A 23,701-nucleotide genomic window follows, 5' to 3' on the forward strand; every position below is an offset into this window, starting at 1 on the left:
AGTCTAAAAAAATTCTGTTGGCTCAAACTTCCTGTGAGGCTTGGGAACCCTGTGGTTTATAGAATGCAGCTCCGTCTTTATACTTTTCCATTGTTTTGTGACTATAACAGGACTGCTCACGAACTTGTTTTAATTAAGACTTATTTTTTTTCCCCACCCCATGTCTCCCTCTTCACAATACAGACCAGGAACAGGGCCTGGGCTGATGTGTATATGGGGGAGGTTTACTTTGCCTCCTCTTTCTATACAGTCAGTGTAAGAACACGGCCTGTGGTAAGCACCAGGAGGCCAAGACTTATTTTTACATTATTAAAAAAAAAAAAAAAAAAAAAAAAAAAGCTGAGCATGGTGGTATGTACCTGCTATCCCAGCTATGTAGGAAACATAAATAGGAGGACAGTGGTCCAGGACAGCCTGGGCATAAAAAAAAAAAAAAAAAGAAAGAAAGAAAGCAAAAACAGCTGGTATTCATGTAACAGAGCACCTGCCTGGCAAGCATAAGGCCCTGAGTTCAAATCCCAGTACTGCTACCCCCCCACCCCAAAACAATGACATAGGCTGGGGGTGTAGCTCAGTAGTAGAGTGTATGCTTAGCATGTGCAAGGGCCTGGGTTAAATCCCCAGCACTCCTCTTCTCCTAGTAAAATCATGGAAAGTCAAGAAAGACTGGGAAAAATACTTTATATTTTACTTTACTTATTTGGTGCTAAGCACTGAACACAAGGCCTTGTACAAGCTAAGCCAATTATTTACCAATGAATCACACCTGCAGCCCATTTTTAGTGTGTTTAACAGCTCTTTTTTCTGTGCTTTGAACAAGGAGGCGCTATGATTTGAACATGAAATGTCCTTCACAGGCTCATGTATGGGGACATGCTGCTGACGGGCTTTTGGGCTCTGCTGTCATGAATAGATGAATGCACTGATGAACTCAAAATCTGAATAAACTACTGGGAGGTGGTGGAACTGTGGAAGAAGGATCCTGCTGGGAGGAGGGAGGTCACTGAGGTCGTGCCCTTAGGGGCCGTATCGTGCCCTGGTCCCTTCCCGTATTTCATAACTTTGTTTCCTGATCACCATGATGTGAACTGCTCCGCCATGCCCTTTCCACCATGATGTACTGACATCTCTCAAACTATGAGGTAGAATAAATCCTTTCTCCTTTACATTATGTCAGTTATTTTATCACAACGATGAGAACGGTAACTAACTCAGCACCTCACATTTTCAGTTTGTACTGGTTCCCACCAAAAAAATATAACCTGGAGCGTTCTGGGTAGTGGAGCACCATGAGCTACCATGGTGGATCCACAGCTTTGGCTGTGGTGTTGGGAATAGATTCTATGGTAGAATCCCGCAGATGAGTTACGAAGTTGCTGTAAAGAGTAAGGTGAGAAACAAGTGTGATTGGATCTAATTTGGAGGCAGAGCTGACAAAATTTGCAGATGAGACTGGATGAAGAATGTAAAAAACAAAGGAGCCAAGGATGACTCTAAGGTTTTTATATCAAACAACCTCAAAAGAGGGACTTGGCACTGAAGAGATGCATGGGCGCATTCAGCACCAATCAAGCTTGAGATGCCTATTAGATATCCAGCAGGGAGCTGAGTGGGGCAGCGTGCATGAGCTTAGGCGCAGGCTTGGCATCTGAGAATACCTTTGAGAGTTGTCAGATGGAACCCAGGGCCTCATGCATGCTAGGCAAGTGCTATACCACTGAGCTACCTTCCCAGTTTTTGTCAGCTGATCTTATCTCAGACCAATGAGGGAATGAGTACGTTCTAAAGTATTCCAATGTTCAGAAGTTGGGGAAATTAGCAAAGAGGACAGAAACAATAGCCAGGAAGGTAGGAAGGAAACCAGGAGAAAGGATCTGGAAGTCCAAGTGAAGAAAATGGTTCAAGGAGGCAGAAGTGACAACCTGTGACAAATGCTGTCAGTAAGTCCAGTCATGTGAGGACTGCAGACCTGTCTGCAGCACATTCAGTGAGGATGGCTGGAGAGGCTGGGAAGGGGAACAGCAGAGCTGCAGAGACTGATAAGCTGCATCTGGCCTAACCGGCAGGGGACCTCTCTAATGAATACTGAACAGTATCCTCCCCTACACGGACTACATTCTCCAGCCTGCCCTGGGTTAGGGTTGGCCATGAGCCTACCTCATTTCATTCAAATGTTTGCTCCCAGAAGTCCCCTAACTCCCACCCCAACCATGCTGTTGCCCCTTCTAGTGGCTGGAGGCAACCATAGGCAGGCCTTGGAAAATAAAAGCAGCTCAAGATGACAGAAGCCTCGGTTCCCTGAGTGACCACATCAAGGACAGCTGTCCACTGGTCTCAACATCTCTCCAAGAGCAAGAGAAACAAGTTCCCTTGTGTTCAGCCACTCCAATTTTAGTGTGTATTCCTGTGGCCTGGACCACCATAAGCACACACCATTACATAGGAGGAAGGTGAAGCCTTCCCTTCCTTGAGAATTTAGGGGTGCATAATGACCTATCAAATAAGCAGCAGTCACTATGTGGCATGTCTGCCCAGCTAAGGAGGCAGCCCTTTGTCTTCTGAGAGCCAAGTCCAGTTGACTGGGCCAAAGATGGACATCTGAGTCCACTGAGGCCAATCAGATGGCTTCTTGCAGGACTTTGTAATTGGAATGTGGCTATTTCACCTGGTTTAGGACAAGTTTCTGTGGACTCAGCGCACAGTATGTTACTGTCTGGGGAGAAACAGGAAAGGAAGGAGAGGAGAAAGAAAAGGTGTTGGAAGAAACTGGCGGAGGGACAGGAGACAGAATGATGCTTGGCTTACTGGAAGGTTTTATTTTTTTTCCTTTTGAGACAGGGTCTCACTAGGTCTCACTATGTAACCCAGGGAGGACTTGAACTCATGCCCCTCCTACCTTAGCTTCCTGAGTGCTGGTATTATACTTGTGCCATTATACCTGGCTAGTTTTTCAGTTTGTTTTGTTTTGTTTTGTCTCACTATGTGGGCCTAGAACTCCATTCTGCTTCCTCAGCCTCCTGAGGCCTTTCAGTTCCTAAAGCAGATTCTTCAAGGGGTAGGTAAGAGGTTCTGCCCTTGGATTCCTCTGTTACCCATTACCTTGCCAGCCCATTGGTTTTTACTTCACTGAAGCCACTCTGAAGTATTTTAATGTATCATTTATAACTAAAATACCTTGATGGGAAGATAGCATCTAAAACAGCAATTTCACTTCTAGGACTTTGTCCTAAGTAAATAGTAAATAGTTGCTCAAGTGAACAAAGAGGTAGTTATAAAATGTTTCACTGCTGGTGCTAAGGGTGTAGCTCAGTGGTAAAGTGCTTGCCTAACATGCTTGAGGGCCTGAGTTCAAACATCAGCACCACAAAACAAATAAAATAATCTAAGTGTCCATCAATATGGGGCTGGTCACCTACTCATTCGACAGAGACCTATTACTGAGCATCTACATACGGGGCATTGTGCTAGGGACTGAGCCTCTGCTCCTGAAAACTCCCAGTGTGGGAGGGACAGCACTCACAGACGTATTAATACATAACTTCTAATCAGGATAATGAGAAAGGGAAGCCCCAAACAGTGAGCACAAGGACCCTAGGAGGTCAGAAAGAAAGCCACTCTGGCCAGGTGCGGTGGCCTGTAATCCTAGCTACTCAGGAGGATCATGGTTTAAAGCCAGCCCAGGCAAATAGTTCTTGAGACCCTATCTCCAAAACACCCATCACAAAAATAGAGCTGGTGGAGTGGCTCAAGGTGAAGGCCCTGAGTTCAAGCCCCAGTACCAATTAAAAAAAAAAGGAGGAGGGGAGGAGAAAGAGGAAGAGGAGGAAGAGGAGAAAGAAGAGGAAGAGGAAGAAGAAAGAAGAGGGAGAAAAGAAACAGGGGCAAGGAAGAAGGGGAAGGAAGAAGAAAGCAAGCCATTCTGGCTGCAGAAAGAGAGAGGTAGCATCAGGGCTGGAGCCAGCAAGTGAGGGGCCCTTAGGATGGGACAAGGGGCAAGAGTTAGGCAGGTCAGTGCATATGGACTTGAAAAGATGTGCATGATGTCACATAAAGAAAAGTAGACTAACTGGGGCATTTAAAATGTGTGCCTGCAAGCCACCGGCTTCCCAAATGCCCTACTTCCTGAACCTGCTCTCTGCCCCATTCTCCTTAGCTCTGACTTCCTGTTACATTCTTACATGCCCTGCACTTTCCTCTCATGGAGCTCAGTCTAGTTTTAAATTAGGTATACGGTGCCACATGTGGCATATGTGTGCGGACATACATACGTGAGCATATGTATTCATTTCTCTTCCCCGTCCCAAAAGTGCATCTGTGAGAGCAACATACAGCTCCAACCATCTCAGTTCCTGAAGGATGAGCAGGAGCTCTGTATCTGGGGAACTTCTTGGGAGAGAAAAGGACCCTAGCTATGGAAGGCTGCGGCTCCTTGAGAAATACCCGCCGAGGACTGGGGCCACTGCTTTGTCTCTCAGGACTCACCCGCAAAAAGGACTGCTTCTCTCCACATGCCTTGCATGTCCATTTGAGACTCTTTTTCACCTGCAATGAAATTTCAGAAATGCAGCTTAATTACATAAAACAAGATGAGACTGGATTACAAATAATTTAGCTACACTCCCAGCCGTGAATGTGGCATTTTAAAGTGAGTAAAGAATATACTATTTAACAAGTGATGCTGGAAAAAACTGGCCATCCATAAGAGACAAAACCAAGTTAGATTTCTGCCATCTGTGGTCCTCAAAAAAGAAAAAGCCGGGTGCCAATGGCTCACATTTGTGATCCTAGCTACTCAGGGAGCAGAGATCAGGAGGATCGTGGTTCAAAGCCAGCCCAGGCAAATAGTTCACAAGATCCTATTTTGAAAAAAACCCATCATAAAAAAAGGGCCAGTGGAGTGGCTCAAGGTATAGACCCCAAGTTCAAACCCTAGTACCACACACACACACAAAAATAAACAAAAAACCCAAAAACCCTGTGTGAGTGGCAACTAGCATGCGCAAGACCTTGGGTTGGGAACCCAGCACTAAAAAGAATTATGTAACATTGAATTTCCATTCTCTCTCTCTCTTTTTGGTGATACTGGTGTTTGAACTCAGGGCTTTGAGCTTGCTAAGCACCTTTTTCACTTTAGTTATTTTTCAGGTAGAGTCTCTTAGTTTTGCCTGGGGCTGGCCTCAGACCCTGAGTAGTTGGTGTCATAGGCATATAGTGCCACACCTGGCTTAAAGATTGAGATGGGTATTGCTAACTTTTTGCCTGGACAGGCCTTCAACCACTATGGAGTAACTGAGATTACAGTTATGAGCCACCATGCCCAGCTTGTTTCCATTCTTGGTAAATGACTAGATGGGCTCTCTTAGCATGATAAAATGCCTTAAACCCAGCTCTAATGGTGGACAATCACTACCAGCATTTGTTGGATCCTCACTATTTTCTTTTTGTTTGTTTTTTTGGTTTTTTCAAGGCAGAGTCTTACGATATGGCACAAGCTGGTCTGGAGCTCTCGATCTTCCTGCCTCAGCCTGGGCATCAAAGGCACATGCCACCATGTAAAATCCTCATTACTATTTATCATTTTTCCTGGATCTACTAGCAAATGAAAATAGAAAAAAAAAAAGTAGTAAGAGATATATAAATTTGAAAGTAGAGGAAATAACCCTATTACTTATTTATAGATCGCATTTAAATGTATCATTATTTATGCTTTTTTTTTCTCCTGTGGTGCTAGGGATCAAACCCAGGGCCCCTTGTATGCTAGGCCTAAGCTCTACCACTAAGCAACACACACTCTGTCTTAAACATATTACTATTCACAGATTTTTTTAAACCTGAAAACAAGAGAATCAAGTGGAAAACTACTAAAAATGGTAAAACAAACTAATCTAGCAGCTAGGAACACAACTCATGTCTTTTCAAACACTGATACTTTTTTTTTTTTTTTTGCAGTACTAGGTTTGCACTCAAGGCCTAGCACTTGCTATGTAGGTGCTCTACTACTTGAGCCACATCCCCAACCCATTTTGCTTTGGTTATGTATGAGATGGGGTCTCCAGTTTATGCCTAGGCTGGCCTGGAACCATATCCTCCATCTCTTCACTTCCCAAAGAAGATAGGATTACAGGCTTGAAGAAATTGTGCCTGACCCTAATACAGTTTTTTATAAAAGCAAACATCCAGACAGAAGAGGTAATGGAAAAAAAAAAAAAGTGTCCACTGAGAATAGCAACAAAGGAGTCTGGGGATGTAGCTCAGTGGGCCAGCATGTGCAAGACCTTGGGTTCCATCCCCAGCACCACAAGAATAAATGAAAAGCAAGCAAGAGCCTGGCTCAGTGCCTCATACCTGTAATCCTAGCTACTTGGGCGTCAGAGATCAGGAGGATTAAGGTGAGAGGCCAGGCCAAGCAAATAGTTTGTGAGACCCTATCTCCAAAGTACTCAACACACAAGGAAAAAGAAAAAGAAAGTACTCAACACAAAAAAGGGCAGGCAGAGTGGCTCAAGTGGTAGAGCACCTGCCTAGCAAGCATAAAGCCCTGAGTTCAAACCCTAGTACTGCAAAATAAATAAAAAGCTAGAAAATGCTACCAAGGATCACCAAAGTTGCTTGAAGAATTGTTATAAAATTATTATACTTAACATCCCAATGATGTCTAGGCTGAGGCACGAGCATCTTGAGTTCCGGACCAGCTTGGCCTACATATTTAGATCCTGTCTCAAAACAAAACCACTACTACCACCGCCAAATTAACTATGATATGGGCTGGGGATGTAGCTCAGCGGCAGAGCACTTGCCTAGCGTGCACAAGGTAAGTGCATGCACCCCCGCACTGCAAAACAAAAAAATTCTATGATTAATATGATCTTATTTTGGAAATACCCAAAAGGATTCTCTAAGGACAAACGGGGCAGAAGCACAAAGTGACACCAGAGGGCGCCCAGGCGTAGACCAGGGACGCGTCAAGCGACTTCCACAATGCTTTTCTAGTCTTAGCTTTTAAAACTGTCCTCTCCCTTGCATTTAAGTGAAGAGCCACTCTGGGGGCTAGACTCTGCATAAAGGACGCTATCCTCAACGTGGGTTCCCCAACTTCCTGTGAGAACTCACCACAGGCCGCCTGGTTTCTATCAAACCACCATTACCTCCGGTTTCTCTAACAACCAAGCAAAACGCAAAGGAACAAGGGGCTGCGGTGTGTAGCTCAGTGGGAGAGCACGCCCGAAGCCCTGGTTCAATTTCCCGTACGAAAACACCCAGAACTACGTTATGGAGAGGGGCAGTCCTCAAGCACAGTCACTTCTTCGGGCCCCAGGGACATCTCACAGCCGCGCGAGACGGCGCCGGCCGCCAGCCACACCTGGTGAGCCTGGAACAGAAGGCAGCTGCAGCACCGCAGGACCCGGGACTGCTGAGTCGGCGCCATTCAGGCCTCGCTGGCCTCCCGCTGTGCGCCTGCGCCCCGCGCCCCGCGCTCCTGACTAGGCTCAGCCTCCCCGTACGGGCCCGAGCCCTTCTAGAATCCGGCTCCCACTCGCATGCACTCGTGTCCCGCGCTTCGTCCCGCCCAGGTTCCGCCCCCTGTAGGGCTCTGCCCAACCAGGCTCCGACTCCGCCCCCCACGCACGTGAGCGGCACTCAGGTCCCCAGGCCGGCACTGGCCTCGCTTCCTGCGCGCGCTCGGCCCCTCTACCCGCAGCGAGTCTCGGTGGTCACATTGGTCAGACAAGCTGAAAGGCACAGGTTTCCCCGGTGTTGGTCTGAGTCCGGCCTTACTCAGCCCCGTGGGTTTGAGTTCGCCAGGCCATCGGCTCCTCATCCGATCCCAGGTCACTTCCCGGCTGTTTCTAAGCCAGCCTTTCTTCCTGTGCTGAGAAAATTGAAGTTGCAGAGGCTGGGACTTCACTTGCCATTTGGCCTTTGCCTGCACCGTTCCCTCTGCTCCTAAAATTAGTCGGTCCCACTTTTCTGTCTCAGCCCTACCAGGACATTAACGCCAACGGGCCTGACAATGTGTACCTGACAACCATCTTAAAAAAAATTATATCCAGTCCTGACAAGGATGTAGTGAAGGAAGTACCCTCCCTATAGGATGCATAAAATAAACAACCCCCTACAAACAAAAAACAGACAAACGATATGGCAGTAGCCTAAGATAAACCCATACCACTCAGATTATTTATGCACTAGTATTCACTGAATTGTGGTTGGGAAAAAATGGAAACAAGATGTTCTAAAGAATGATTGCTTTGTTATCTCTTAAGAGGTATTTCATTTTCTTGATTATTTGAAAATCACATGAACTTGAATACATGGAAAGGCTGTTTAATATCTGTTCAAAAAAAATGGTTGCTTTCAATAAATCAGCATGAACCACTGTACAGGTTCTTCTAGACCCTCTTTGCACGTCCTTGTAAAATCAGTTTAAGTGAAAAGCCCTGCTAAGTTAGTGCAGCGAGAACAGCCCCCTTCCCATTCAATATCTCAGTCCCCAGGTGAAGTCTGATATCACCCTTACTCCTGATGTTTCTCTTAGTAATTTCCCATTCACTGACCCCCACCCTGCTCCTTGGCTGTAAATTCCTATTTACCCATGCTGTGTTCAGAGTTGAACCCGATCTCTATCCCACTGCCTCGTTTCAGTGGTCCCAGTACCTATTTTACTATTTTTTTTGGAGATAGAGTCTATGTAGCCCTGGCTGGCCTCAAATTTGCAATCTTCCCACTTCATCCTCCTGAGTGCTGGGGTTATAGGTGTGCACCACCACACCTAATTCCATGGTCAGGAATAAAATAACAGCTGTTACTGAATAATTCTCTTTTACAAAGTACATAATTTCACTTGTGTAAAACTGGGCACTATTCCCAGGTATGTGGTGTGGAGTTAGAATTAAAAGTGATTTTTTTTTTGGCGGAACTGGGGTTTGCATTCAGGGCTTTGCATTTGCAAAGCAAGCTCTCTACTGCTTAAGCCAGTTCATTTTGCTCTGGTTATTTTGGAGTTGGGGGGGCGTCTTTTGAACTATTTGCCCAGGCTGGCCTAGAACCATGATCCTCCTGACCTTAGCCTCCCAAGAAGCTAGGATTACAGGCGTGAGCCACCAGGACCTTAGGATCCAAGTTTAGCACAATAAGCATATATTATTTTATTTTTTTTGTTTTTGGTGTTACTGATTCTGGTTTCTGATCCTGAGTTTGTGTCCTGGTGACATTGATGATTGAAGATACCAGACCAGGAGTTAAGAGTAAACCAGTGCAAAGGTTGTTGAAAAGACAGCAAAAGTTCACAGGGTGGGAGGGGTTAGGAAAGCTAAAGGTACTGATATATGCCCTAAAACAAGCAAATTTTATGGTATGTAAATTATACCTTAAAGTTCTCGCATCTAAAAACAACAACTATAGAGATATTTTTTAGTTGGCTTAAGAGCTACCTTGTGTGTGGGGCAAACTCCACAACCACGATCAGCTTTAGCTCCTGTGGCACAGTGAGACATCCTTCTTGTTCAGCCCTGCTCTGGCTCACCTCGGGAGGTGCCCACTGGTCACTTGTGGCTCCACAGTCTGCTTCTTGAACTTAAGGGCTGATGACTTGATACAGCCCAGGCCTGAGGGCACATTTCTTCCACCCCACATGCCCCTAGACCCTGACACCTGTGGAGCTTGGGGTTTCTCCTGCTGCAGGGTCAGTACTTTCCATGACCTGAGTTTCCTGGAAGGCCTTGTAACGCCCCAACCCCTGTGAGTAGCCAAGTGTCCTGAGCTTCCCTGATGCATGCAGGCCCTTGCCTGGACAGGGGAGAAGCCAGTAGGCCTACGCAGTGGTGCATGGCCACATTAAGGCACTGTACACAGTGTGCTTTTTATTTCTTTCAGGGATTTATTAAGGCATTGAGCACAGTGTGAATTTTAGCCAACTGAAATGAATACAAGGAATAGATTGGGACCTGAGGGATGTGCCTTCAAAGTTAACTATGAGGACAAGGAGCAGAAAGAGCTCATAAAGTAACTCAGGTGTGCAGTGCACCCCTGTGCAACAGACATTTGCCATCCAAGTTCCTTTAGCTGTCAGGAGGTTCAGGCTCAAGGGCTCCGCACAGCACGTGGAGTCTAACAAGCACACGACTTCACCACCTAATGCCAAGTGGCAGGAGCTGCTATCTGGACCAGCAGCTGTAGGAGACAGTCCTGTGGATGGAGGGGCCCCATGTGGCCTGGGCACAGCACAGAGTGCAGGGGATGAGGCAAGCAGGGAAGATCTGAGAGCCTCTAACACTATGTGAAGGGCACCCAGGCTCAGGGGAGGTTCCCAGCAGGCAGACAGGAAGATGGAGCCTTGTCTTCCTGGGCCCAGATGTAGGCCCAGGGAATCCTTCTAAGGCAATTGGTTTTGCGTCAGCTTTCTTTGCTTTCATGACCCCCTGCTTCTTACAGAACAGGATGGTGAGAATTTAAGGAGAAAAAAGAAAGGGAAGGAGGACAGATGAGGCCCACACTTCCAGGACTGAGGTCTGGCGGAGCATCTGCAGAGCTCAGCCTGAAAGCCCAGCCTGCTCGTGGTCACTGGAGGTGCTGAACTGCCTCTCCACCTTCTTTTGGTCCTTGATCTTGAGTCCAATGTCCACTCTCTTCTCAAAGAAGTTCACTAGCACAGACTCTGTCAGGATGGAGGCCAGGATCTGCTCAAAGGAGATGCACCAGTCCGCATCCACGGTGCCCCCAATGCGTGAGGCGGCCGTGGGGCTAAGGGCCTCCCCACCCACCAGCACTGTGTCATCTGTGAGGTCCTCACACTGCAGGGAGCCCGTGCTGACCACCGAGTAGGAAGACATGGACATGTCGTCTTTGGTCTCATCATCAGACAGAAGCTGAGAAGGTGAGCCCTGCCCTTCGCCACTGCCCCCCTCCACCACCACCTGGCTTTCCTGCTGTGCTTTCCCCAGGTGGGTGTCTCCACCAGCTTTGGCCTGGGGGTCCTCTGCAGCTGGTGGCTGAAGCTCTTGTGTTTGGTCCTGATGGGATTCAGGTGCTGGTGGCTCCTCGTCCTCAGTGGTACTGTTGTGGTCCCCACTGTGGGCACCATCCCTGGGCTTCCTGCCTGTCTGCACTGAGAATTTCTTCCCCACCTCACCTATGCGGAGGAGGAGACTGGCTACTGTGGCTATGGCGTGGTACAAGTCCTGCTCCATGGGGTCTTCGCTGAACATGTTGTAAAGTGTCTTGCACAGCTCAATGAATTGTTCCTTAGGGAGAAGAACAGGAAAAATACAGAGAGGTGGTTATGAATGGGCCAGAGTACACTCTTAATAGCAGGACTGAGGATGTGGGCCAAGCAAACTGGTGTTGGGCTATCATCTCCACAAACTTGTGCCCATTCCACAGATTAGGACTCAGAGGGGGAAGGCGATTTGACCAACGTCACACAGCCTTCCATGTGCATTCTGTTAGAGGAAGACCAACTTATAACAGGACTTTTTTCTTTTTTCAGTGCTGGGGATGGAACCCAAGGTCTCCCATATGCTAGGCAAGTGCTCTACCACTGAGCTATATCCTCAGTCCCTTTATTAAGACGTTGTCAGTTCGTCACTACAAGGACTTCTTCATTGTGTTTTGGAATCATCTTTGGCTTTTTATATTTTTATCATAAGCAATTTGGACTCTGTTCTGAAGCTCTAGTGGGTGAAGATGAGGTAAGTTTACTCTGGGTCAGCTGAGGAGGGGATGGGCAAAGCCATGTTTTAGGTCCCTAGGCCACATATTAGGACTCCTGGCCTAGAGGGGATGGAGCCTCATTCCATGCCTCCCAGTCTCAAGTTCTGTGGGTGGGTAGTACTGAAAATGCAGGGTCCCGCTCTGGGCACAGCCATGATACTATCCAGACCCACTGGCTGTAGTGTGGCTGTAGCTCCAGAACTGCTTATGGTCAGACATCTGTAGTCTGAATCCAGGGTCTACCGCTCCTGGCTGTGAGACGCCAAGCTCCTGACTTGAGATACCAGCAAATGAAGAACCTACTACCACGGAAAGGATGACGCATGAGCCTATTTGTGCAAGCTGCCCAGGCAAGGTCTGGAAGGGAGCTGAGCGCCATGAATGCTTTCTTGTCAAAGGTGGTATACAAGTTTCTGGCTATTGTAGACTAACCTTCCCCACTGCTTCTCTGGTTCATGAATATTGCTTTAACCTAAGCAAACTACCACAGAAACACCACTCTATACAGGCCCTGGAGCACAAGACTGATGTCTTTCTGGAATCATTCACTAACTGCCATCCAGGACTAATGGGGTCTACAGGGAGGAAAGAGAGTTCCCTCCCCAGAGGAGACTGCTGGATTATAGGTGGTGAGGCTGCAACATTAGACACCAGTCCTGGCCAGAATTCTCTGGATATGTCTGTTGAGGGCTTCAACTGAGCCTACCTGGTTCATCTTGGGAAGGTCCTTAATTGTCTCCTTCTGAGCTTCTTTCTCCTTGGCCCACATTCGAAGGTAGTGTCGGTAGTCAGGAGGGCTGGTGTCCTTCTCCTCTACGAGTTGGGAGAAAAAGAGATTAATCCCCATCTGCCAAGTGAGAGAAAAAAGGCTGCAGGCTGGTCATAAGGAGAAGTGGGGTTGGATTTTCTCTGGCTTGGAGTTACCTGTGCCCTATTACAAAATGCCGCAGCATTAGGGGAGGAAATGATGGAAAACACCCCAGAAGACCCATGGGGCTCCTCTAAATTAGCTCAGGTAGGTTGGACCTAAGCTGATGAAGATGGGCCCAAGGCCGTCTTCTCACATAGAGGCTTGAGAGAGGCTCTCATGAGGGGAACGGCTGGCCGCATACCTACAAGGCAACAGACCTGGAGTCTCAGGTATTGCCCCTTTGTGAGGACACACATTTGCAAACTTCCCTCCCCACAGTGACTGGGGAGGGATGCAGCAAGCAAAGGGCACCCAGACCCACCAACCCTGGGATCTCTAACACAGGAGAAGGGCCTGTACCTCCTCTTTTTTCTTGGACATCCTCATTTCCACTTCCTTCTTGCTCTTCCTGTGGTAGTGCTTCTGGACAACCAGAAAAATAAAAAGAACATGGAGGAAATTCTTCCTCTGACTACAAACCATGGGAGTCTTTAAGGTCTAGTCTGTGGTTCTAAAGAACCAGGCCTAGACGGGTCCCTCACTGCCCTCCTGCTTGGCCAGGCCCTGTCCCCTGCCCTACAGCCCACTGCAAGAGAGAGGCTGGTCATTTCTTATTGGTTACATTGAAGAAAGGCCAATTGCTGGGGGTGTACCTCAGTGTGAGTACATGCTTAGCATGCTCAAAGCCCTGAGCCACCCACCTCCCATGCCCCTGCACCGCAAAACAAAACGGTCAGTGAATTCTCACTTCCTATTTCAAAAGAATATACATATCACCACATTGGTTTAAAGTAAATAATGATGTGCATTATGGACGGTTCTGAGAACTAATGAAGAGAACTAGATTCTGCTAAAAAAAAGAAAAAAAAAAAAGGTCGCACTCTGAGGAGGTGATTTTGTGTACAGGAATCCTGTGCTCAGCATGGTATTTCGTAAGGTGTCACATTTGCTGGACTTGGCACACACCACACTGTCTACCTGTGAATAAGAACTTGGGGAGAAGCAGGATAACTGTTCTCTGAGGCAGTGGCTGGTGTTGGGGTTGGAATTTCAGGTGGGGATGACAGATACCAGCTCTGAACAGTCCTCACAGGCTGTGTTGGGGGTAGTGACAGGCATGCCTCTCTGGGCTCAGGCGTCTCACTGTGGAAGGAGACACTGTTGTCTGGGGCTATTTGGAGCTGAGGACAGGTTTGTGTATCACAAGGCCTTTCAAAGGAGCATGCAGGACAAGCTTAGAGCATCTTGAGTTTGCCCAGGCTTTGGCATAACAGAAGGTACCAGGACTTTTTAGTTTGTATTCTTGAAATCAAGGTCATGTTCAAATTCAAGTAAGAACACTGTCCACAGGACTGCCATGGGCATCTTGGTACACGTTATTTTTCATTTTTCCCTTTAGGGTCAGTTCCTTCACATTATCACCCTCCATGTGAAATTACAGGGCAGTTATGGTCAGTGTTTTTTTTTTTTTGAGACAGGGTCTTACAGCCCAGGCTGGACTTGAACTCTTTATCCTTTTGCCCCAGTCTCTCAAGTACTGGAATTACAGGCATATGCCTGGCTAGTTTTTTGTTTGTAATTCTAGAGCTCAAAGCCAGGGTCCCATGCATGCTAGATAACCCTCAACCACTGAGCAATAACCCCCAGCCCTATGGTCATGTTTGTAAGTGTGTTAAACATGACCAGCTCAATTGCCAAATCTCAGGGCTCAGAATGACCCCTTAGCCTGCTCAGATGTTCCCAGTGAACTTTATTTTTATTTTTTTGCGGTACTGAGGCTTGAACTCAGGGCCTACACCTTGATCCACTCCACCAGCCCTATTTTTGTGATGGGTTTTTTCCAGATAGGGTCTTGTGAACTATTTGCCCAGGCTGGCTACAAACCGAGATCCTCCTGATCTTTACCTCCTGAGTAGCTAGGATTATAGGTGTGAGCCACGGGCACTCAGCTTTTTTTTTTTTTTTTTTCCCTGTTTTTTTTTCAGCAGCCATCAGTCAAGGGTGATAGACCCATTGTGGCACAGGGGTAAATTCTAACAGTCACTCAACATACATAATTTGGTGCAAAGAGAAAATACTGTGGAATGTGATGTTTTCCGAGACAGCATCTATTATTTCCTTTGACCTCTATTTGCCCATGCTGTGTCTGTTTCACACACTGGCAAAGATAGCACTCTGCATTCCTTTCCTATGAACACAATGATACTTTTTGCATGTAGCTGCAGAGGTGAGGCCCTCGGTCTGCTCCATGTCTAATGTGCTGTGTGTTACTTACTAACCACCCACAATAGACATGAGGCTGTCCTCTCTCTTTCGGAAGGAGCAGCTTGGTTTTAGGTTCTTCCTAGGACTTATCCCCACAAGATGAATCCTAGAAGGGTCCTTGGGGACAGAGCTTCCAAGCTTCCAGGTGTCAGGAAGATGAAGCCCAGAGGAGAAGAGGGTACCCCTGCCCACCAGGGACTGACCTTGAGCCTCCCAGGGCAGGAAAAGATCCAGATCTGAGGCCAGAGGAGATGCTGGAAGGGACAGCAGAGGAGGCACGGAGGGCAGAGGGAGAAGCCAACGTCCAGGGAGACAGAGACGCAAGAGAAACAGGAGGTGAAAATATCTGCAAGGATCAACTGGACCCAGGAATTGTAGGAAGGACCCTCTGAGGGAGCACCCCAGCACAGGATGCTCTCTAAGCCTATGGTGGGGCTGCTGGCCACCTGACTGGATTTCATGGGGAGGCTGGTGGCTGCAGGGCAGTGGCTGCTTGCATTAGGTGTCCCAGGGGTGGCTCACCTTCTGAGGAGCTGTCCTCAGTGAAATAATGGGTGGCCTCCAGGGCTGACTCTGCTGCTTCTGGGTTCAGTGCTATGTTTGAAGAGAAGGAAAAAGTGAGGTCAGGAGAAGACAATGGGATTCTCAAAGCAACCTAGAGTCCTCGACAAAAGCCTCAGTCTCTCCCCTCCTGTCTCAGCCGCTCACAGCCCCACTGATTATAATGCCAGGTTAATAGCTTTTTTTTTCCCTCAGACAGGGTCTTTTTGTGTAGCCTACGCTGGTCAGCACACTATGTAGCCCAGGCTGGCCTTGAACTTGTGATTCTCCTGCCTCAGTCTCTGAGTGCTGGGATTATTGATATGTACCACCACACCTGACAATAGCTTTAATAGTTATTACTTTGACAGTTTTTTTTTTTCTCTTTTTGAGGTGAATGCTAGGGCATCATGCCCTGATGTGTTTGAAAATACAGTGCCTATGCCAGGTAGCGTAGTTGGGAGCCTGGTGAATAATAAGCCAAGCCCCCACTGCATGTCCACCTGGTTCAGCAGATCCTTTTGGGGTGTTTTCTGTGCTTATAGGCACATATGCAGATGCCGGCTGTGCACAAGTGACCCACTGTTTTCACCCTATTCACCTTGGAGATCGTTCCACATGACTATATCCTGGCCTGCGCCATTCTTTGCATTTTCTGCAAAGTTGTGATTAAGCAACCCCTTAGATGTGGTCACAGACCCACATGGTTCTGTGTATGGGGGCCTTATTCTCCCTGTTGTATGGGAGGTAGCAAGGCATGGGCTGTAGTCCACGAGAGTGCAAGTGTCCTATGCCCTGGATAGATGGGACAAAATGACTCCTTTTGGGGAGGGGATGGCCCCGTGTGCCCTCACCCATGGGATCCAGGCCCCACAAGGCCTGTCGAGCCCAGGCCTCTCCACTGGTGGTACCAACCACAAGCTAGGGAAGATCTCTACCTCAACAGCCCTTTCAGCTATGGTGACAGCAGGCACCTTGGGGAGCTTTCCAAAATATGGGTTTGGGGCCTAGCTCAGGAAAGTGAGAGGCTTGGGGGTAAAGCCCAGCCTAGTATTTGAAACACACTTAGGGCCAATTCCATTCCAGGGAACTGGGTGTGGCCTATTTTAGGGCAGTCATGAACAACAGTACCGGGGACCTGGGGTAGATCCACCCCCATAGCAGGGCGCCTGGGGCTGTCATTTTGCCTGCTTGGATCTGTTTCCTTCTAAGATAAGGGACAAAACCCTCCCCCTTAGAGTGCTCTCCAAGGGCTACCCTGGCCAAGAAGGCTGAACTCTTGCCACACATAGCATGACCCAGAGGCTGGGGCTCTGGCCTGGCTTCTGTGGACCTCTCCCATTGGCGTAGACCAGCAGCCTACAGGAAATGTTCTACCTCCTCATGGCCCTGTTAGACTCCAGCATCTCTGAGAGAGGCCAGAGGGAAGAGGCCTCTGCCACAGGGCTCCTTCTCCTTCACATTGGGACCAGGGAGCTGCCACTCTGCTGAGCCTAACCATCTCACTGGAGGAGGGCACCCCCATCTGCAACTGAGTGGCTTCTGCAGCCTGAGGCTCTCACCTGGGGGCAGGTGCAGCTTGTAGAGTGCCTTGAGCTTCTCCGTGAGGTCCCCATGGTACATCCCGCCTGCAGAGCAAGGCCAGGGAGGAGGGCATGCTGGCAAGAGGATCCAAAACCATACTGCAGGTCCTCAGTCCAGCAACTCCCCTTCCTGTAGGTTCTAGTGACTGCTTCATAGCCTGGGCAATCTTGGCACCTTCTAGCCAGGTCACTGAGTAAGTCCCAGGCCTCCTGTTTTCCCTGGAGCCTTGCCTTCTCTAAGGCCAGCAGCCCTGGATTAAGGGAGGGAGGGCAGGTCTCCCAATCTCCAGGGGGTAAACTGCTCTTCCCTTATCACAGGCCAAGGGCTCACAGCCACCCTCTGCTTGCTACACTGGGGCAGACCCTCTGGTCGGCATTTGGAGCGCTTCCCTGGGAAAGGTGGGCAGGGCCTGGACTGGCAGGCCCTGGAGGCACTCACTCATCCCTGTCACGAATTCCTTGAAGTTGATCAGTGAGTCCTTGTTTTGGTCCAGGAGCCGGAACATGCGACCCGCCAGCACAGGCGTGTGTGAGCCACAGGCCCAGGGTGTAAGGCTGGCAAAGAGTTCCCGGAACTGGCCGGCATCGATCCGGTACTGCTCCAGGTAGGGCAGGCTGGGGTCCCGGCGGATGGCTGTAGTACGGCTACTGCCCCAGTACTGACTCGTTAGGTGCTTGGCCTGTGGGGGACAGTCTGATGAGATGGCCTCTCCAGCCCTAAGCTGGTCAGTGCAGAGTGCTGGGGAAGTGAGTGTGGGCCAGACACTTCAGCTCTCACAGAATCCTCAATGCTGGTACACATGGAGGAGTTGAGGGACAGAGCACCTGGACAGCCTGTGAGGGACAGATCTAGCTCCACAGTTTTGACACTAAGGCCACAGTGTGGTGGCTACCTTGGGAACTAGACCTGAAGTAACTGAGGGGTGGTGGAAACTGGTAACAAGAAGAGAAAGGCAGGTGGTGTGTGACTGCAATCCTAGCACTCAGGATGTTGAAGAGGAGGATCACGAGCTCAGGAGTTTGAGACCAGCCTGGACAATGTAGTGAGATTAAAAAAAAAAAGCTGGGTGCCAGTGGCTCAGGCCTGTAATCTTAGTTATTTGGGAGGTTGAGATCAGGAGGATCAAGATTTGAGGCTAGCCCAGGTGACTAGCTTGTGAGATTCCATTTCCAGAATAACCAGAGCAAAATGGACTGGAGGTATGGTTCAAGTGGTAGAGTGCCTGGTTTGCATTTGCATGAAGCCCTGAGTTCAAACCCCAGTCACACCAACAAAAAAGCAAAAAGGTAGTTTGGACTCTTTGCCACCTTCCTTCTTTTGTTAACAACACCTGAAATTTTCAACGGAGAACCCCTCCTGACCAGGCCATGGGATTAAAAGGGTGGTGACCAGTCCTGTCTTCGGGGATGGGTAGGGCAGGCTGGTGACTCACATTTTGGCCTAGCAGCTAATACTATTCTGTAGCCACTGAACCTAACTTGAGTCACTCTACCAATCAATTCTGGTCTTTTGCTGAAACCACTTGGAAAGAAAAATTCTCTTTCCACTGGAGCTGACAGGATGACTAGCAGCCACTCATGACAGTCCTGCCAGAGGAACAGTCCAGAGGACATCAGAGGTGGGGGAATTGACAGCATGTTTGAGCATATGAATCCAGTCACACCTGAAGCTGTGTATCCTTAGACTTTTTAGTAAATGAGCCAATACATTTCCACTTCTGTGTAAGTTGACTTGAATTTTCTGATATTCAAAAGAGTTCTGTCTAAATTGTAAGGATTGAATTCTACCACATGTGGCCCACAGCAATTGAATTTGAGGATGCTTAACTATTTCTCTTCTTGCAAGAAGTTTCTGTACTGAGGATGCACTAGAGGACTAGGATGGGGTACTACCCTGTCTTTGTTCTTGACTGTCACCTTAAACACCATGTAAAGGTCCTCCAGCTCTTCAATTGAGAAACCAATATCCCCTGGTATGGCTCGGACCTGGAAGAAAAGAGGGACAGGCTGTACTGGTGGTTCCTCAAGATCCTGCTACAGAGAAACAGGTACTGGCTCTGGGAGATTCTTATGTGGCTAGGGGCAAAAGCATGAACTAGGCTCTTGGTATCCCAGCAACCAAGCCCCAGAAGTGGTCCACACAAGAGAGAGGGTGCAGCCCATGTGCTCATCCCTTGCCTTCACCTGCCAGTCAGCTCCTACTCCCCAAGGCTCTTCTTGGAGTTACTGGGGGTGTCTCTCTCCTGAAAGTCTGGTCAGGGATGCAGGGAGCCTGCCAGCTGGATCCCTGTAAGACCTGGTACTGGCTCTTTGAAAGGGGTCTCTCTTTAATTCGGTTAGCCAGAGTCCTTCTGTTGCTTGTAAACATAGTGCACTCAGTGTCCTATGGGCCTGAAGAGGGGTCTGGGAATACAGAGGCAAAGTAAGAAGACTGTGTGGGGCAAACATCATGAGCAGTTCCCACAGTATGGGGTGTCAGAAATGGCCTGACCCTGAAGAGATGAGGACAAAGGCTTCTAGCAGAGGTGTGCAGTGTGGGGGTATTAGAACATCACTGAGTGTCACTACCCAAGACAGGTGCAGGGAACATATAGCAAAGCCAGGCTGGGAGGACATGACCCAGAAGGTGTTTGGTCTATAGGGTGTGGGGTTAGAGAGCTGCTCATGGGCTGACCAGCCATGAGCAGAAAAAGTAGCTGGGACCTCTCTCCACTTCCCTAAATTCATACCTACACCTCTGGATTTCAGACCCATGTAGCATCCTAGCCATGACACAGGTACAAATGAAGTGCAAAGAACAGGGCACAAGTGGTGCTCTCCACCTGCGGGGGAGTGGGCTGGAGAAAGCCCTGGCACAGCAGCCCACCTGGACCAGCCCTGAGCCCATGCCACCTGGGGGTACCACTTCACCCTGCCAGTGACCATACCACGCTCCTCTTTGCTGTGTCTTCCAAAGACTGGATCACTTTCAGCCTCTGCTTAAACCGCATCTGTTCAATGTCATTGGCCCTCAGGCTGCTGAACTTCTACAGGTCAAAGATGAACTGGTGAGATTAAGGGTACAGGACAGAGAACCCTCCACCCCTCACACACCTGTGGCCACTTGAAACCAAAAGGCTAGATGCAGTGGTCTGGGCAAACGAATACTGTTGGGTACCAACCTCATAGGATACTTTTAGGAGGTCAAAGATGTCCACTTCAGCAGGAGGCTCATCTCCACTGGTCAGCAGGGCATGGAGGTGTGGAATAGGAGGAGAAACACTCTGCTTATTCACTACATTATCCAGATATCTATGAAGAGTAAGGGACAGAAGTCTAGGTCATCCACCGTCCCCATGAATGTCTCACCCATAGCTAAGTGATATGTGTGTTGAGGCCCGGGAACCCTCCGGAAGGGCAGTGGTGTACTCAGCAGGTCCCTTGGCAAGTTGGGGAGCTCCCTTCAAGGCAACGTAGAAAAGGCCTTGCCCTCCTCCACCCCATTGGAGACCTGAGCACTGGCTTGAGGATGCAAGATTGTCTCTGGGGGAACTCATGAACAGGGACCCTTGTTAACAGCACTAGTTGAATAACATGCTTTTTTCCCTCCTGGAAGTTACTGGGGACAAGAGGACTCCTACCCTGGCCAGGAAGAATCAGAGACCAAAGGATTAAGTGCCAGGAGGAAGTTGGGGAAAAGGCTCGTGCTATGGCAGTATCTGCAGTGGCCCAGGGCTTCTTCAGGAACAGTCTTGGGAACAAAGTCCTACTTTGGCTGGGTGGCTGAGCTCAGAGGGCTCCATACCATCCCAAATTCTCCAGGCTGAGCCTGACACTAACTGGAGAGAACACTGCCCTCCCTCCCCATGCTGGCAATCCCTAGTCCCACTCCTCCTCCTGAGGAGGGGCCCTGCTCACCTGCCGTAGGATGCACACATGGAAACCAGTCATAGACTCTGGTCACAGCTAAGGGTCTTGACATCAGGGAACCAAAAACTATGGCAGCCCAGAGTAGTGGAGTAATAACCCTGCTAGGCATGCAGGGCCCCGTCAGCGCCTGGGTTGGCTAAGCAGGCAGGTGGCAGTGTCCCATTCTGATCCTGGAAGCTGGGAGTGCTCCAGGCTAGGCAAATATGCCCATGCAGGCCATCAGGGCCATACAGAATTCAGAGAATGGGCCAGAGGGAGTTTGGGAAGGAGCCAGGCCTGGCTGGAGTGAGCCTGAAGGTCAGGCTGGGGGACTCAGCCAGCATCTTTGTACAGATGACTAACCTTGACCTGGGCCTATCCCCAGGTCCTGGGGAGGGAAAGGTCAGATCTGACGAGAATCATGTGGGATGCTGGTAGGTGAGAAACTGGGACAGAATAGCATGACGAAGCAGGTGCAGGCCCATGGCAGGGGCATCTGGGCTCTGCTGAGGCAGTGGAGGTGGCGGGAAAGGGCCAGATCCCAGAGAGAATCTGTAAGGGATGGGATGTGAGGACTGTGGGAAGAGGAGGAAGCCAAGGTGAGCCTAATCATTAACAGTGAGTGGTTGGGTATGGGCTCATTCTGCTGCTCTGGAAAGCCCAGAGTGGATCTGCTCTATCCAGGGGATGGGGAGGTAGCAGTCCTGATGAGCTTGGGAGAGTACAACCAGGACAGTCTCATACAAATAAGAGACATCCAGCTCTTGCTAGCTAGAGCTGACGTGACAGCTGTCTCCAGACCATCAAGAATGTCATCAAGTAGATCTTGGCTCTGGGTCACTCCCCAAGAGAGCAACCCTGACCACACACCTGAGTGGTGGCCTCCAGCTCAGGGTGCTCTTTTTACTTCCTCATAGCACTTGGCACTTCCTCTCCGAGCACAGTTTGGGTTCCCACAAGGAATGCTGCTCTCTCCTGCCCTGGAGTATCCCTGGTCGTAGTTGCAGCCTGGCACTTTGTGGGTTCAGTCACTGAATGTTGACTAGGTCACACTCGGGGCTGGTGAAGGGTGGGGTTCTCTCATTAGCTCCCTGCCAGCAGAAGGAACCCAGCATGGTCACCTGCCCAGCACAGTCATGGCCTCGCCCTCATCGCTACAGCCCAGCAGTTGCTCCATGTTTGCGTCCAGCACAGCCAAGGCCACCTGCAGGATCACTTTGATGCCCTCATAGAAGAAGCAGTCAACAATGACCACAGCACTCTCAAAGGGCATGACGCTGAGGAAGAGGGTCAGGAACCATGAGAGTGAGATACTGGAGATCACCCCCAGGTCCTGCATCTTCTCTGAGAGTCGGGGCAAGATGTCTCTTGTGAGCTCTTCAAAGATGCCTTGGTCTACCAGGGCTCCTATGGAGGAGACAGGAGGCCAAACGTGAGCCAGTCCTGGGGCCTTAAGCAAGGGATCCCCATCTAGACCCTGTCCACCCCAGTTCCAGTTACAGGGAGGGCTGGAAGGAGCTTCCAAACCACTGTGAAAAGGACTGTTTGTTCTGCTATACAGAGGTCTCTTGGTATCTGTGGGGAATGGCTCCAAAATCCTTGAATGCTCAAGTCTCTTATATAAGATGGTGCAGCATTTTCATAAAACCTATGCATACCCTACCATACACTTTAAGTCATCATCTCTAAACTACTCATGTTACCTAGTACGATGTACACACTATGTAAATAGCTGTTATTTTGCACTGTTTAGGGAAGAATGACAAGGAAAACGTCTGTACATGTTCGGTATAGATGTAATGTTTTTTGATCAGTGATTGGTTGAATCCACAGATGTAAAAACCTATGGATACAGAGGGTTGACTACATGTGGATTTTCTTTTGGGATAATATTAATTTCTTCCCTAAAAGCATCAAAAGTAAGCAGTGGTCTTGGTGGCTTCTGTGCCCTGTCCTGATGCTTATGAACAGATCCAAATCTAAATCTAAAGGACCCCAAGAGTGTGGCTCAAGCAGTAGTGTGTCCTGAGTTCAAACTTCAGTACCACACATATGGAAAAAAAAAAAAAAAGAGCAGTGACTCCAAAAAGCAAATGGGAGAGGAAGACATCAGAATAAAAGACTTCAATATCTACGCAATGAAATATATTTGCAGGTCTACTTCCATCACTTCCATTTAATGATACAGATTTTATTGGATGTGAATTCGTAGTAGCTGAAATTAGGCAATAGGTCCATGGGGGTAAAGTATACTTTATCATTTTGATGTTCAAAATTTTCTATAATAGAGAAGTTTAGGAAAAGTTAGATGGAGGCTGGGAGTAGTGGCTCATGCCTATAATCTCTGCTATCTAGGAGGTAGAATTTAGGAGGATTACATTTTGAGGCCAGCTTGGGCAAAAAGTTAATAAGACTCCATCTCAACCAACAAGCTATGCATGGTGGTTTATACCTATAATCCTGGCTATGTGGGAGATGTTAAGTAAGTGAATAGTGGTCAAGGCTGGTCCAAGGCAAAAAAGTGAGACCTTATCTGGAAAAATAACTAAAGACAAAAAAAAAAAAAAAAAGGGTCGGGGGGTGGCTCAAGTGACAGAGCACCTGCCTAGCAAGCACAAGACCCTGAGTTCAGACGAGATGAAACTGGGCGCATTCAGGGTGGTATGGCCGTAGACAGCCCTGAGTTCAAATTGCAGTACTGTCAAAAAAAAATCAGATGGATGGGTGTTTGGGCTCTAGGTAGCAGGTGAACCTTTAAAATCCACTGAATGTGTGAAGTTCTCTCACTCTTATTCCAGGTATCCCA

The 23,701-nt window shown here is 48.6% G+C and overlaps 2 protein-coding genes and 1 non-coding gene across 8 annotated transcripts in view; all 3 read right to left on the reverse strand.

Moving 5' to 3' along the window:
- The window catches only part of Mrnip (MRN complex interacting protein), a 29,286-nt gene extending 21,742 nt beyond the window's left edge, over positions 1 to 7,544 (reverse strand). For 2 of the 3 annotated variants that reach the window (XM_074057465.1, XM_074057466.1), the window contains exons 1-3: positions 7,361 to 7,508; positions 5,480 to 5,592; positions 4,483 to 4,542 (exon numbers count right to left, since the gene is read on the reverse strand). In XM_074057465.1, the coding sequence (XP_073913566.1) occupies positions 4,483 to 4,542; positions 5,480 to 5,578 (159 nt within the window). In that variant the 5' untranslated portion in view covers positions 5,579 to 5,592; positions 7,361 to 7,508. Of the gene's footprint in view, positions 1 to 4,482; positions 4,543 to 5,479; positions 5,593 to 7,360 lie in introns of all 3 variants that reach the window. The other variant, XM_020164207.2, reaches the window with a different exon arrangement.
- LOC141418356 (small nucleolar RNA SNORA51) lies at positions 159 to 290 on the reverse strand. The gene has a single exon (XR_012443012.1). It is a non-coding gene; the product is annotated as a small nucleolar RNA SNORA51 (small nucleolar RNA).
- Positions 7,545 to 9,854: 2,310 nt separating the features above from the next.
- The window catches only part of Tbc1d9b (TBC1 domain family member 9B), a 42,470-nt gene continuing 28,623 nt past the window's right edge, over positions 9,855 to 23,701 (reverse strand). For 2 of the 4 annotated variants that reach the window (XM_020164200.2, XM_020164201.2), the window contains exons 12-22: positions 22,017 to 22,302; positions 20,169 to 20,298; positions 19,935 to 20,033; positions 18,925 to 18,993; positions 17,447 to 17,687; positions 16,987 to 17,052; positions 15,407 to 15,478; positions 15,088 to 15,138; positions 12,980 to 13,042; positions 12,416 to 12,522; positions 9,855 to 11,240 (exon numbers count right to left, since the gene is read on the reverse strand). In XM_020164200.2, the coding sequence (XP_020019789.1) occupies positions 10,530 to 11,240; positions 12,416 to 12,522; positions 12,980 to 13,042; positions 15,088 to 15,138; positions 15,407 to 15,478; positions 16,987 to 17,052; positions 17,447 to 17,687; positions 18,925 to 18,993; positions 19,935 to 20,033; positions 20,169 to 20,298; positions 22,017 to 22,302 (1,895 nt within the window). In that variant the 3' untranslated portion in view covers positions 9,855 to 10,529. The remainder of the gene's footprint in view (positions 11,241 to 12,415; positions 12,523 to 12,979; positions 13,043 to 15,087; positions 15,139 to 15,406; positions 15,479 to 16,986; positions 17,053 to 17,446; positions 17,688 to 18,924; positions 18,994 to 19,934; positions 20,034 to 20,168; positions 20,299 to 22,016; positions 22,303 to 23,701) is intronic. The other 2 variants (XM_020164202.2, XM_020164204.2) reach the window with 1 other exon arrangement.

The sequence above is a fragment of the Castor canadensis genome, chromosome 16 (genome assembly GCF_047511655.1).
Source record: "Castor canadensis chromosome 16, mCasCan1.hap1v2, whole genome shotgun sequence".
In the NCBI taxonomy this organism is placed as follows: domain Eukaryota; kingdom Metazoa; phylum Chordata; class Mammalia; order Rodentia; family Castoridae; genus Castor; species Castor canadensis.